The 15,596-nt window shown below is 54.0% G+C and overlaps 1 protein-coding gene across 3 annotated transcripts in view; it reads left to right on the plus strand.

Moving 5' to 3' along the window:
• Positions 1-15,596, plus strand: part of LOC133344754 (aryl hydrocarbon receptor-like) — a 49,488-nt gene that overhangs the window by 10,192 nt on the left and 23,700 nt on the right. For all 3 annotated transcript variants that reach the window (XM_061554884.1, XM_061554886.1, XM_061554885.1), the window contains exon 3: positions 12,657-12,763. In XM_061554884.1, coding sequence (XP_061410868.1) covers positions 12,657-12,763 — 107 coding nt within the window. The remainder of the gene's footprint in view (positions 1-12,656; positions 12,764-15,596) is intronic.

The following is a 15,596-nucleotide window of genomic DNA, read 5'->3' on the forward strand; positions in this document are numbered from 1 at the left end:
GATGATTCGCTTCCACGCAGCACTAAGGCGGTAGCTATCCGAACGTTAAAGTTATTTTGATTTCTTTCAATTTCGATAGATTCTCTAATTAGTCTTGGCCAGTAGTAGCTAGTTTTGCAAAAACTTCAACATTATCAAAATCAATTGAGTGTCCTTGTTGGCACGCGTGTTCTGCTACTGCTGACAGTTGCATTTGGAAGTATTTATCTGATGTTCCTTGAGTCTCGTGCTGATCATTCGTCCTGTTTGCCCAATAGAACATTTACCGCAAGTGCAGTTAATCCGGTACACACCTTCTGTTGATAGCTTCGGTAATACATCTTTTGTACCAGATATTCATTTCCGTATTTTATGTACCGTGCCAAATCTGACTCGGATGTTTTGTTTTTCCAAACATCTGGCTAGTTTATCAGTTACTCCCGCAATGAACGGTATTTTGATCGTTTTAAGTACTTGGGCAGTTTCAATGCTCTTGTCATTTGATTTGGTTTTGGTATTCAATACCCTGCTGATTTGTGCATCATTGTAACCGTTCATTTGCAGCGCAGGATGACTAAACTAGAACATTTTAATTATTTTACCAGGTGTAAGGCCCCCTGAGCAATGTAGCTCTTTTTCAGAAGGCACCTGCTTATCACCCAAATCGCTTTGTCACGCAGAAACTTGTTGCAGCAGCCAAATACTCAAAAGCGACGACAAAAAACTACCCCCCCCCTCTCGGTGAGCGTTAAGCGGCCGTCAAACGGCGCATCGGCGGTGGTGGTGCTGGTGGTGGTGGGGGCGGTGGAGCTGGTGGTGGTGGCGGCGGTGGTGGTGCTGGTGGTGGTGGGGGCGGTGGTGCTGGTGGTGGCGGCGGTGGTGCTGGTGGTGGTGGCGGTGGCGGTGGTGCTGGTGGTGGTGGCGGTGGCGGTGGTGGTGGTGGTGGTGGTGGGGGCGGTGGTGCTGGTGGTGGTGGCGGTGGCGGTGGTGCTGGTGGTGGTGGCGGTGGCGGTGGTGCTGGTGGTGGTGGTGGCGGTGGTGCTGGTGGTGGTGGCGGCGGTGGTGCTGGTGGTGGCGGCGGTGGCGGTGGTGCTGGTGGTGGTGGTGGGGGTGGTGCTGGTGGTGGTGGCGGCGGTGGTGCTGGTGGTGGTGGGGGCCACGCGGCGGCCGCCGGGAGGGAGCGGCGAGGAGCCAGCCGGGCCCTCTGGGCCGTGAGTCACCGGTGGCGGCCTCCGTCACAAGCGCGCCATTTTCACAGGAAAGAGAGAAATACAATAAAAAACAGAGCAAAGCCTCGGGACCCTGCTCCGGCTGCTGCTTGCGAGCGTCGCCCTCGCCACGGCGGATCTCGTTCGTTCGCAAAGGGAGCTTCAAAACTGCAACGTCGTTTCGTTATGCATTTTTTACAATATATATATATATAAATAGTGTCGAGTGAACCCAGTTGGATTTCCCGGTCGCGGTTGACGTCGGTTGTAGAGTGGCTGTCTCTGGACTGGCCCTGGGCGATCACTGTGTCCGCCAACTCGCGCTGAGCAGCGTGGTGAAGGGTGGCCAGACAACAACGGGCAGCATTGGGAGGCCTTCCTCCAGCAGTGGACTCGTGAAGAGCTGTCAGAAAATGGAAGTCGTCTGTGTATGTATATTTCTTTCAAGAGTGTCTGCGTTGGCATGGCTGGCCAGTTCCTTTATAAGAAGTGTTTTGTACGTGCGAGGACACCTTAGGAAGCCAGGAGGTGAGCCACGTAAAGCACTCCTCCTGTGATCGATGAGTCAGCTCGTGGCTGCTGAGCAAGTGGTGGAAATCCCCCACATTTCTCTGACAGGAGTCATTCTCCACATAAAATAACAACTGTTGACTTCCAACAAAGCTGCAACCATTAATCCACGGGGACGTTGACTGTGCCTTCATTTATGTATCTGTTCGATCACTTCCTGGGAAATACTCGTCGAGAGCGATGAAAGTTTATTTCCGTATATTTCGCCCCCTCCGCGCCACCCACCTACATCACGGCCGCCACCGAACCAACGGAGAGGCGCTTTGCTCCGTCCACGGGTCCAAGTGAATCAGCTCCCGCGACTCGCGTCCCCCGTGCCGTTGTCTCCACGTTGCGTAACCGCCGCCGCCGCGGCGCCCTGAAGCCGCAACCTGCACGCAGCGAGCTGAGACCCCACCTAGCGCCTCTGTCGCGGGGGAGCTTTGCGGAGGCTCTGATGAATGGTTTCGGGTTTTCCCTCTCCTGTTATGCGACTCGATTCATGGGCCAGACGCCGCTGTCGAGCGGTGCCCCCCCTCTGCGGGCCACGGGAGCCTCTTACCCGTGCCAGGTTTTGCCCCCCCGGGCAGCTTCGCCTCTGGTGCTGGGACAAAGACAAAACTCCCCAGAGTAGCCTTCAACAGACGATTGGGGCAAGTGTTGCGAGCGTGCCCCTATGAAGGCCGATACGGCACACGAAGGGGGTTTGGTGACCAGCACCACGCCCGACCGCCTTTGTCTCCCCAGTAGCGATGTTTTTTACACACTGCATAAGGTACTCATTTGAGGCTGAACCGACCTCGGGGAATCAAACTCGGGTCACCGGGTTCGTAGCGCAGCGCAGTAATCGCAACACACACGCACGCACGCGTGTCCAGGGCGAGTGTACACAGTGGGAGAGCACAGATGGTGCATCCGATTAGAACGGTTGGCTACGTACGGTGCAAAAGAAGTTCAACATGCGTTAACCCATGGCACCTGGCTCTGTGCCATGACCTCCTGCCAGCGAGTCTTCCACAGCTCTCGTGGCCTCGAAGTACACCTAGCCTGGCACCAGCGCTGTGGTGAGCTGTTGTCACTGCTGTTGTTGTGTGGAGGGCGGTCGCGTAGTGGCTGGTGCACTGCGCTACGAACCCGGCGACTTGCCAGTGCGGAGAGGTCAACTAGATCAACTCAGCCTGAAATGAGTACCCGGTGCAGTGTGTAGCCAGGGGAGACAAAGGTGGCCAGGCATGTTTCTGGCCACCCACCCTCTCGTGCGCGGTGCCATCCTTCGTAGGTGCTCGCTGACAGCACTTGCCCCAACAGTCTTTGCAGGCTGAGCGGAATCTTTCGCTTTGTGTATTTGTGTATTTGTGTGTTACAGGCATATTGTACATCCAAGCCTTTGCATCATTTGCAGGAGTAAACTTAGCAGCCCGTTGCGTGCCGCCATGTCACGGGGAACAGGAAAGTGGAAGCAACGATCATCAGGGAGAAAGAAACGTTCTGGCAGTGAGGAATCACACACGCTGGCAACTCAGCCCACTGAGGGAGCCTCCGCTCTGTTCGGGGATTAGACTGCCCGGAGAAATGCGAGCGCACGTCAAAAACGGGCACATGTGCTGGGGCGAGATAACACCTAAAGCGCTTAATTGAAAGTATCTAATTGGCAATCTCGCCCCCCCCCCCCCCCACCAAAAGTGTTGTTATCGGAAAGATGTTGGGAGTTTCACAACGATTGGTGTTGTGTCGTTTTCATTAACAAAAATCGTGAAGTGTGCTCAGAGCATGCAGGCAATAGGACTTGGCAGGCATAGCGATAAGCAGCCGATGGCAAACTCTTTGAACAATCTTAAAAATGACAGAAATAAAACTCATCATCATCATAAGCCTTGGTCAATCCACTGCTGGATGAAGGCCTCCCTCAAGTCGTCGCCACCTCTCACGATCCTGCTGCACTCGAACGGCCGTCACTGCTCCATCTCCCCGATAGACGCCCTCTTGGACTCGCCCCATTCCTTGGCTGCCCATTGCCGCTCTCATCCTCGACCATCATCATCACACCTCCGATTAGCACGGCTGGCTACCTACGGTGAGGCTCAACAGACATCATCAATAAAAACAAACTGCAAACTCATCAATAAAAACAAACTGCATGACAAATTACAAACACAGTGACTGAACCCTCGCCATGACGATCCCCGCCGAGGTGCGACAGCGTGTAATCGGCAACCGCTCGCTGACCCCCCCCCACTCCGCCGCAACCAACCTCGCCTTCCCCCTCCCTGCCCGCGGCGCTGGCGGCACAATGGGACATTGTTGGGCTGGGAGCAGCCGAGCGTGCCGCAGGAAGGGAGCAGCGCCGCGAGCGGCAGTGCGGGATGTTGAGGCCCGCATGAGAGGTGCCTCGTTTTGAATGATTCTCATTTTTACGCCCGTTGCGCAACGTGTGCGATGTCGCGCAATTGTTCAAATTTTTTCGTGCACATTAATGACCGACGACCGAGAGAGTGAAAAAGTAGAGCATTTCGGCGGAAAAATCATGGAAGGAAAAGCCATCCGCGCAATCGTGCTCGATGAAAAAGCGTTCACGGTTACGCAATTTTTTTTGGGTGAAGACGGAGCCAATGCAAAGTGCCATTTGTTGGGGCGGCTCCATCGATACATGGTGGTGAGATGTTAACTACCTCACCTGGTATGCAGGAGGTCGTGGGTTCGATCCCGACCCTGTCTGTCGCCTGTATATTTTGCCTTTGCATGTTCTTCCCGTGATCACGTGAATTTTTCTTTGAATCCTCTGGTTTTCCCCTCCACATTTAGAATCAACATGCGTTTATAGCGTAGTGACATCGCGGGATGTCAACATGCTGGGTGCAGTGCCGGCCTTAGAGGGTCACGGCGTGCGGTGTAGCGACATCGCGGACACCACAGTGGTGTGGGTGCGGTACCGGCCCTAGAGGGGCCCGTGAGCGCTGAATGACAGCGCGTGATGGCACCACGCTTTGCGTGCAGCGACAGCCCTACAGGATAGGGTGTGTGAGTGCCGGCCGAAGGATGAGATTTCTCGAGGCCATGGTACTCTGGTTGACCCGGGAGGTCACGTGACCAGGTAAATCTACAAAGGGGCCCCAAGAGGGGGCTAGGGGTGGTCACGTGGTTGGGACCCAGATCCTTCCCGAGGATTCTGGAAGGTGGCCGTGGCCAAGGGCGGAGCCGGCCACACCACAGAGAATCTAAGCCAGGTCCCGAGAGGAACCAGGGTTGTTGTTGTTCATCTTGGAAGAAACCCTTCATTTACGTTCTCCGTTCAACGAGTCTCCAACACGTGGACCCGGGCCGAAGCTGTTGGTCCTGGTCCGTAGTAGCAGTTACGTTGTAACTAGTGTAGTTAGCCTGGTGGTTACCACCATAGGTTGTTATTCTGTTACGGGGAAGTTACCCCGTGTGTTGGAACTGAATACATGTGTTGCCTCCAAGTCTACGTCTGCGATGCAGTTGAACCCATTACAATAGTATTTGGCAACTGCATTCAATTTCCACGTGATAAGCCACTTCTTTGAGCTATTATTTGTAGCCAGGCTGCTTCTGAAAAAGAGCTGTGTAACTCAGTGGGCCTTATCTGGTAAAATAAAAAAAATGTTTAGTTTAGTTTTAGATACAGCGCACTCGTCGAGAGCTGTTGTAGAAGGAAGTGGTGATGATGGTAAGATTGGGATGTGGTGGCATTAACCAACTATATAAAAGCTTTACATTCGATGAAAAAAAAGATTAATGTTATTACTCTTTGGTTCTTTCGGTAAAGTCACGTAGAAAGAAAATACATTAAATAATAATAGAATACGACGTTTTGATTGCAACAGGTAGAACTAAATTTGAAAGAGAGACAAAACACAGACACGGAGACACACAGACAGACACACAAGCAGAGAGATACAACACAGAGACACACAGAGAGAGACACACAACATAGACACACAGAGAGAGACAACACAGAGACACACAGAGAGTGACACACAACATAGACACACTGAAGCAGCCTGGCCACAAATAATTTAGTTCTACATGATGACGACTGCTTGTGTTGCAATCGAATCGTCGTATTCTATTGTTTAAGAACCAAAGAGTAATTCCTGCAGTCACGAAAGCTTCAAATCGAGTTTATAAATGTTATTATTAAATATTACGGCAGTAATATCCACACTTTTGAGTTTGAGGCTAAGCGAAAGCACAGAAGCGATTTGTGAAAATGAGATGTGGTGTCATCGATGAGATGCGTAAAAATTAAAACGTTATAAAACATTCGGTGACAAAACATAACGAGAGCAGCAGTTACCGATGAAGGCAGCACAACCCGTTCTTACTCGAGAGCTTTAGCAGAAGGAAACGGTGGTGAGATTGAAATTGCGGTAACACTGACGACATTTTGCCGTGATGACCTGATTTCTCAAACCCATACTCTACCACGCTCGTGACTTTTGTGAACTCGTCTTTTGGAAGAGGCTAAAACAATGCTTGTAGATTGTCGCACCAGCAGCACAGGCTGCTGGTAACACCATTTTTTTTTAATCTTATATTTATTTATTTATTTTACAAATCAGCTGTTCTGGTCACTGGCCGCCGGTCCGCGCCATCTCCCGTGCACCCGCGAGGATGCCATCCCCGCCGCATCACAAGGCAGCGGGCAGACAGGGCGGCATTGACGAGCCACCACCCTCTCTCAATGCGGCCTTTCTCAGAGCCGCTGGGGGCATGTCTCGCTCAAAATCCACTGCGGCCTCTTTGTGCCCCACATTTCAACAGAGAATCAAACTGAGAATTAAATAAGCCGGAAGTACAGTCGGGCTACACCAATAAAAAAAAAAGGGGGAAGAGCAAATCTGGGAAGAGAGACGACCTTCGTTGCAGACACGTTCGGCGCGTCACCGTCTCGCGGGCGTTGCTCGCGTTTGTAATTCATGGGGAACTACGGCGGCGTGGCTCACGAGCGTGCAGGCGGTGCAACTGCGCTGGTGCCCACGGGGCCGGAGGAGCCCGGGGAAGGGGGGGACCACTGGAAGAAGGGACGCAGCAGACAGAGATGCGTGGGACATTGAGTACAATCTTAGCTTCGTGTTTAACTTCTTGAAGTTTGAGGTGTGTCATGTAGGGGTTGTATTTTTCTGAAGCGACCTGGCCACAAATGATCGCTCAACGAAGTGGCTTATGTGGAAAATCATAGGAGACAAATAATATCAACGCATGTTTAGAGGACCCGGAAAAAATTCACGTGACCACGGGGAGAGAGAGAGACACACGAACTGCACATATTCAGCATGCATCAGGGTCGGGATCGAACCCACGACCTCCTACTTTCCTTCACTCCAACCACCTCCCCCCCCCTCCAAGATTCTATGCCAGCTTAGCTATCGGTTTCATATCAAGAGATGAAGAAATTTCCATTCAGAAGTTACATTCGGAATGCTGGCACTGAATCGGCCCGTGTCAGAGAATGATCGACTTGGCATGCGGACACACGCACGTGAGCCACGAGTGATGGTTTCTAACTTCTGAGCACTGGACTTGGCGACAGAGCGGCGGCGAGGTCACCACGAGCAGAGCAGGCGACAGGCTGATGCGGTCCGGTGAACTGGTGCGCCCCTGAACGCCGTCAGTTTGTTTTTCCTTTCGGCACGTTGGCGTCGCGGGTACGCCGCAACCAACATTTACCGCCCCGTCCCAAGTTGCGCCGAGGAGGTGATGGTGGTGCTGCTGCTGTTGGCTGCTGTTGCTGCTAAAACCTTCTCCTCTCCTTGAGCTCGCTGCAGCCCGTGTGGTGACGGTGCTCCCCACTTCCCCTACCCACACTGCTGTTCAAGAGCGAGTTCTGGGATTCTGACCTAGCGACGACGAACCAGCGGTGACAGCTGCCCCCCGTGTCTACCATGTGCGCTGTGAGCAGGAAACCTTGCGCCCTCTCGCTTTTGGAAGAAATTTTCTTTCCCCCGAAATTATTTTTCTGATGTTTTTTATTGTTCATCATCCATTAAATATTTCTAATTCGGCCCGCCACAAATACAGGCAGTCCCCACTTGGCAACTCCGACGTCGTTTTCCCATAGACAGGAAAAACAGAAGAAACATCACTTGCCGATGCCTTTTTACATTTATCGGCCATATTTAACCGAGTTTAATAGGTAAGCATCCACAAAAAACACTTCCCAACGACGAAAGCGCCAACGAGACCGACTGTTCAAATGCGAGTCATGTCGGAAGATGCGTCGTAATCGGGGTTTCTGCGTCGTAAATCGATCCACGTAAACATCGTCGGTGTGGATCGTCGTCAAATCGGACCGCCGTAAACCGGAGACTGCCTCTGATATGTTCACCCGCGTCACCCACGCCACCTGCCCTCCGCTCGCCCCTTGTCCCCAGCGGGGCGGCATCACGAGGCCTCCACGCCATCGGCGGAATCGAGCAGCCGCTATGTTCCTCCTGACAAAGCGCTCGCTCTGTTTAACGTGAATTACGGTCACGCATGTGTGCGCACGCGCGTGTGTGTGTGTACATCATTCGCGATGGCCAGGGCTGCGATGATTTCGCAGAGCGGAGCCAAATGACCTCGTATTTCAGAGCCGCTTTGTGAAACGCATTGAAGCAGCAGCGGTGGCGCCGTCGTTAACGGCTCGTACCGCGAACCCAGAGAATCAAGTTCGGTTCCCAGACGAGGCAAACGCCAGCGGTGAGAGCGATATCTGCAGTGGTCCCTAATCTCGCCACTTCACCGACTCTCAATGACCATCATGGTGAAGTACGGTTGAACAACGCCCCATGGGAGAGGCCATCATCCAGCAGTGGATTTATGGAGAGCCGTGAGATGTTGTTTTACATGAAAGACTGGTACCAGGTTGAAAACATATTCCTCTTGGCTGACCCGGGTCACACTTTCAAAAGGAACTTGCAATCTCATAGGGTGCTCACGTGGTTAAACAAAGACAACTGAGCCTGATAAACTGAATCATGCCACCGCCAACTTCCCTGTTGGCTGCTGAAAGTCTATTGAGTTAACCCCAACCCCACCACCCGCCCCCACCATGCCACTGACATGTTAATGTCAAGGAGCCGAATTTGGTCGAAACGTTCAGTTACCGATGTGACACGGACACACGTGGTGCTGATGAAAGTGATGAAACCTGGGGTGGAGATGCTCTGGAGGTTCAGCGTGGGCTAACTCTGACAACCGAGACACGTTGCGATGATTTCATCACTTTTTTGCTCTTGTTGTTTTGTTTTCAACGGTAAAAAGATGTGAGATTGGCACGGAGATCGGGAGTTGCTCCGTTTGACGTTTGGTGATCGATGCTCGCCGAGCCGAGCCGCCTGCATCAGGCCTCCGCTCGCTCACGAAGGGGGAGCAGCAGTTTCTGCACTCGCACACGTTTCGACACCGGCCCGCGCTCTCCGCCATGCATTCCCCGTCCGGTTCGACAACAAGAAACCGGAATGACAATCCCCAAGCGAAGAGTAAATGTTCACCCCATTTTTCTTTTTTTCTTTGCCGCCGCCGCGAGCACGTTCCAAATGTGCGCCGCCGGCTTCGTGGCAATGCACGAACAGAAACACCGTCTGCAGCTACGACCATTATTGCATCACCCCCCGCCCCCCCTCCCGTCTCAGAAGTGGCCGCGGAAAAGATGACGTCGCTAAAAACGAGCGGAGATTGCATTCAAGGGGCCTCTTTCACCCCCCCCCCCCGCTTTTATAACGTCCTGAAAAAATGGCGTTTGTCATACGTCAACCGAACTGAAATTTAGTCGGAGAGCTATAATTTAGCCAGATCAAGCGATAAGCTCAATTTAGATTTTTTTTTTGTTTTAGTGTGTGTGTGTGCAGTCATTGGTGACCAGGATTCTACCGTCAAGTCATTGCACCTGAGAACCGGTTTAATCGTAGGTGTCTGCCCGGATTTGTACCCTGCATCTCAGCGGTTGCAGCTCAGCACTATTGAGCCCTGAACCGTCCGGCTAGCAGCTTGACGACTTAAAAGCTCCAGTGACAAAAAACATTTTTTTGCTGCAGTGGTTTGGGCAGTAGATCGACTGATGGTGAAGAATGCTCAAATCTCGTAATCTCGACTCGGAATTTGTTTAAAACATAACGTGGCGAACGGCGTTGCCAGCGTTTGCCCTCTGCCGACTTCTGCTCCGGGGCAAGTTGCTCCTGTACGTTGCGTTTCCCTCTGCCAATGGAGCCGGCCGCTCCCCGCGTGCACGGCTTTCAGGTTTCTCGCACAAACACCCACGGGGACAGGCTGGGGGGAGGGGGAGGTTTGCGGCACGTGATAAGAGCGGCCGCGTGGCGCGCACCACACCACCACATTGCCTTGTGATCGTGGGTGGCACCCAGTGTCATAGCCACACCGTGGCATAACCTCTGAGTCTGCCGGGCAGTGCATCTAATTGCGACATTCTCATCACGGGAAGCAGAATTTATCACAACAGCAGCAGAGGAGGGGAGAGAGCTGCATGTGTAGTGTATTTCACGGGGACACACACTTGAACTTGGAGGCAACACGGTTATTCAACAACCCCTACAGGGTAACTACATAACGTACAACAGTTAACTAGACCCCAACAGGGTAACTACATAACCGTGTCAGGTCAGTAACGTACTGCCTGACCCACGATGCCGAACGTGACGACCGAAGACCAAAGATCGAGGAGACGTTGCCCGACGGCTTTGATTCCAGAAGCCAGACAGCCGCGATTGCTCTCGCGACTTCCCTTTTATTCTCCCGAGAGGCGTGACCTCGCTCCGCCTTCGGCCACGCCCCCTTCTGGATCTCACCAGAAGGTTCTCGACCGAACACCACGTGTCCCTCAAGCCACCCTTTGGGCCCCCTCGCTACCCTGTGCCGGTCACGTGCCCTCTCGGGGTCGCCCAGACTGTCACGTCCTCACATGCCCTCTCTCTGACCGTCATCCGAACCATGCCCTCTAGGTCCCGCTTCCACGCCATAGCTACCCTGGTGCCAGAGAGAGGCTCGAGACGCACCGTTACACTCTTGTGACAGCAGCTAGCGCTACACACCATAGTGGCTCCATTAACGTCACTGCACTTGTAAACGCATTATCTCGAGTGCTCTGTTATCACGCAACCGACAAAAAAACTGGCACGTTCAAATGTCTCGGAAAGCGACTTACAGATTTCCCCAGGACACAGCGACTACAACAAATCGTGGGTAGAAAGAGAACCGCCCCCCCCCCCCCCCCCACCAGGGACAGGTAGCAACTCCAGTTCACGCGGGCGGCTGTGGGCCGACCGCACGCGGCGCGATCCCCATCGCCGCTCTGGCCTCGTGTGGCCAGCGGAGACACGCGCAGGTACCGTGCTGTACCCCCCCCCGCCCCGTCCTGGACTCTGACACACGCCGCTCTCACTTTGGCGAGCTGTAGAGCGCCGTTTATGGCCACGTCCTGGGTGAGAGTCTCCCGTGAGCAGATGCGAAATATTGGCTCTGACCCGAAGCGTCAACGCACAGTCACGTGATGTGTTTTCCCAGCGTACTATTAATATTTAACTTGAGGCCCGTGCCCGTGTTTTCACTAATGACTACAGTATTTCTTTATTCCGCTTCTCCTTCGTCATGTTGTTTTGCTCACACATTGTTTATTTTACTGTGTGTGTGTTTACGTGCGTTGTGTATTTCTTCTGCGTTTCACTCGCTAATTTATCGACGCGCGTCGCCTATGGCAGGGCCGTTTTGCCGTTCCCCATTCCGCTCCGCCGACCCTCGTGGGCAAAGCGGCAAACAAAGCGGAGTAAGGATGCCAGCCAGGGGTGGGGAAACCCTTTTACGTACCGAGGGCCGAATAAGCACTTTAATATCTCCCCGTGCGGGCACGCGCACGTCGGTTGGCACTTGAACAGCGGGTCGCGCTACACGGCCAGCGTTCTGCTATGCGCTGGCCGTGTGCTCGGAGCTACACGAAGACTGAACTCGCTGCGAGTTGATACGCAGTGTTGTTGCCAGGTCCACAATGGTCCCCTCTGGTACCCGATTGGCGTGGCTAAGATGCTTCGCAGTGACGGATAAGTGATCGTTTTGCGGGCCGTTCCGAAGTGGTTGGAACCTCATGTGGCCGAGGTACCGTACGAAACGAAGCCGTGGGCCATGCGTGTCTGGCCCCATGGGGTCGTAGGTTCCCTGCCTGCAAGGTGAATTTTATTTTATTTTTTTTGATTAGGTAATGCCCAGTGAGCTATCGACTTGTTTTCAGAGGCGACCTGGGCACGAATCATCGCTCATCAAAGTGACTTATTCATTCATCACACGTGGGAATTCATAGTAATAGCCCAATGATTTAAACGCACTTGTATTGAGGGCAAACCGAAGGACCCGGAGATAAATCGACGCCACCACGAGGAGAGAGAACATGCAAATTCCAAATATACAGGTGTCCATAATAGAGGGTTTTTTTGGGTTAGTAGATCGCGTAAATAAAATGCGTCGTGAAACCCGCCACCACCTGACGCAGCCAATTAGGGTCCGGGATCGAACCCAGACCTGAAGAGCAGGCGAGGGAGATAACGATGGTGCGTTGACGTTTACAGACCCTACCAGCGCCACACGGGGGAGGTGACGTTATTGCTCAGAGACAAACATTGACGCTGAGAATAATAACACGAATTTGGTTTTGCATTTGTGTATCGAGACCCTTGAGCGCAGAGCACGAATCCTCAGCGGCGTCTCGGCTCTCACAAGGGCGGTGGGGGGGGGGGGCAGGGAGGGGGTGTGGGGGGGGAAGCCAAACCCTTGTCAAACGCAGCGTCACTTGTAATTGCGAGCTGCCACCTTGGCCTGCTGTGGCTGATGTCACCTTGTACCCATCTCCTCCCTCCTCCCTCGCATCACCACCACCACCTCCTCCTCCCCCTGCTCTCCCTCCCCCGCCCGCCACAGCCGTGAACCACAAGCGCCACCTAAGCAACGGGATTGCCGTCTACGGGGTCCCGAGCAGCCGCGTGGACGTGCCTGCGGCGTTCCCCGAGGGGGAGATGCTCCTGCAGGTGAGACGCGAGCGTGCCCGGGCAACGCTCCCGCCCGCCCGCCCGCCCGCCCAGCCGGCGCCGGCGGTCGGCGTTAGAGCGGCCGCCTCTCCCCCCCCCCACTCTCCACTCTGCACCGCGTGAGGTCACCGTCGCATTGGCCGTCGCCCAGCGATTCAGTCGCTCGATCGCTCGCACGGGCCCCTGGGTATTTTTTGTTGTCGCGGGTTATTCCACGAAGGACACGCAATCTTGGAAGCCATCGGTAACGCTGCCGCCGTGAGCGTGACAAAGGTGGAGCATCGATCGGGGTTTATTTCGTACGGGGAAAGTCCCGAGTAGTCGGTTGCCCGGCGAGGTTTTGCGAAGGGAGTTCCCTGGTGCCATCAGCACAGAACAAGGACAGCAACAACGGCGGAGTGATCCGTGCGGAGGAACGGAAAAAGTCGGAACAGAACGCGTCAGAGGTGCAGACAAACGTAGTGGGATATGGCAATGAAATTAAGACCCTTGTGTGATTACCGGTGCCCTCTGGGAAATAAAATATAAAAGTTAAACAAGGGATATCCCACTCATATGGGCATTGAAGGGGAAATGCTCATCTCATCTGTGCAGCCTTGAGCCAGTGGTGGAAATTCCACATTCCTCAGGTGGGTGTGAGTTTATACAAAGGATCACTCACTTTATCAACCCCGGAGGGATGATGGGCTGTGTCAACTCCCCCCCCCCCCCGCCCAACTAGGATTTGAACTCAGAAGCTCCCAATCGTGAGCCGCGAGCCCTACAGCAATTTACATATTGGTTGTTTACGTAATTATAAAAAAATAACGTTTTGTTCAAATAGAGTTTACTTCGTTTATAGATTGCAGATGAAAGGTTTGCGGAGGGTAATTCTTTCCTTGTCAGTGGAAAGTTCGCTCGCTTTATCTCGGATGCCAGACCAAATAGCCGCACAGCCAACGCTTGCTTTGGCAGCCCGTCAGATTTCCGAGCGTGAGCTCATCGCTCCGATTCGCCCCCATGGGAGATGCCAGGTATTTGTGTTTCTGTTCACCTGTCTGCGTTCTCTTCTACTCTCAGGGCACCGTCACATATCCGACCCGACCAATTGACCGCACCAGAGAAAGACAAAGAATCCCGCCGTATAGCCATAACGGACTTTTTTTGGAGCCAAGTGCTCTTCGCGAGCACCTATGAAGGCCGTTCGCGGCACACGAGGGGGTGGGTGGCCAGCACCAAGCCCGGCCGCGTATTCAGTTTAGGCTGAGTCGACCTAGGGGAGGCCCAAGACCTGTTCAGATAATCGTCGCTATTGTTGGCCGTGAGCGGGAATCGACTCGGCTCGCCGGGTTTCGTAGCGCAGCGCACTAACTGCTTCCACTGCCACTCTCCCCAATTAACTGCACACACGCACACACACACGCACACACACACGCACACACACACTGACACACACACACTGACACGCACACGCACACATGCACGCACACACACACGCACACACGCACACAGACACGCGCACACAAAGATAAAGACAAAGATCCCCCGTATAGTCTTAACAGACTGTAGGGGCAAGTGCTGTTAGCAAGCACCTAGGTGCTTACACGCGCACACACACGCGCACACACACGCACAATTGCAGCACGTGTACATGCTTACGGCTGTCATTTTCTCTCGATATTGACGTCCGCCTACGCGTCAGTGTCCAGAGAGGAGTTGGAGAGGCGACGTTGTGCTGTACCCACGCTTGCTTCTCTCTCCACCTTACCCCTCGCGGCGAGCGAACAAACGGGCGGGAGGGCGGGATGGGTATAGCGTGCAAATAGCGACTTGGCACACGGAGCCACAATTATAGAAACCACATGCAAGAATGCGTGACTCTGCCTCGGAGCCTCACGCAGGCCAACGCGCCGTCTCGCCAGCGCTCCGGCCGTGCGTCGCGTCTCAACGACGGACGCAACGGCGCGGACCTGCGCGACTCTGCGCCCGTTCGCCGCTTTGCGAGTCTTCCCCCCCCCCCCCCCCTAAATTTTTTAAAATTTGTCACTGTTAGGCATTTGCAGTGCTTGTTTGGCAGTCCTTGCTCTGCCCCCGTGAGAGTGCATGGACAGAGGTGGGTGGGGGGCGTACTGGAATGTTGAGTTATGTCGGTGCAAGCCAGGCCCAGCTCGAGCTACTCTTGGATTGGGGGGGGGGAGTAGCAGAGCAGTTGTGTGTGGGGGGTGGGGGGCACCGTAGCAGTGTAAGCCGCGCTGAGGAGAGGGAACTTGGGTTGGCTAAAGGGATAGATTTGGTGGTGCGCGGCCTGACCCAGTATCCCCCCCTAGCACCGGAGCTGTGGCGCAGAGTTGACTTTCCGGTGTCCGTGAACCGGGTCGGACGTTCTGTGGGCGACCGATATCATTGTTGAGGCGTACAAGACCACCGCTTCGTAGAAGCCCTCGCAGCCAACTTACTTGCCGTGCCCATTGATCCTCTTGGTTTGTGTCGAGGCATCGGGTGCATTGATCAAACCGTACCTACGAGTGTTTAATCCCTGAATGCCGTACACACATGTTGGCAGGATTAACGCTGTGGTTGCCCACATGCACAGACAGCGAACAAACGCCGTCTGCGGGTCCAGAGCGGCCGAACAAACTTTCTCTCGTTGGCCGAGACGAACGGCAGCCAAAGGAGAGAGCGCGCCCGAGAGGGGGGGGGGGGGGGGGGGCGCCCACTGTGGAAATGGAGCGTCGACAGCAGCGTGCGCGGGAGTATAATGGAATTTTGCATCGCGATCCCGTGAGAGATAGCGATGGCTTTGGGAGGCCTACATCCAGCAGTGGATAGATCGTGGCTGCCGATGATGACTATG

The sequence above is a fragment of the Lethenteron reissneri genome, chromosome 20 (genome assembly GCF_015708825.2).
Source record: "Lethenteron reissneri isolate LAM-NWPU_2019-01 chromosome 20, ASM1570882v1, whole genome shotgun sequence".
In the NCBI taxonomy this organism is placed as follows: Eukaryota; Metazoa; Chordata; class Hyperoartia; order Petromyzontiformes; family Petromyzontidae; genus Lethenteron; species Lethenteron reissneri.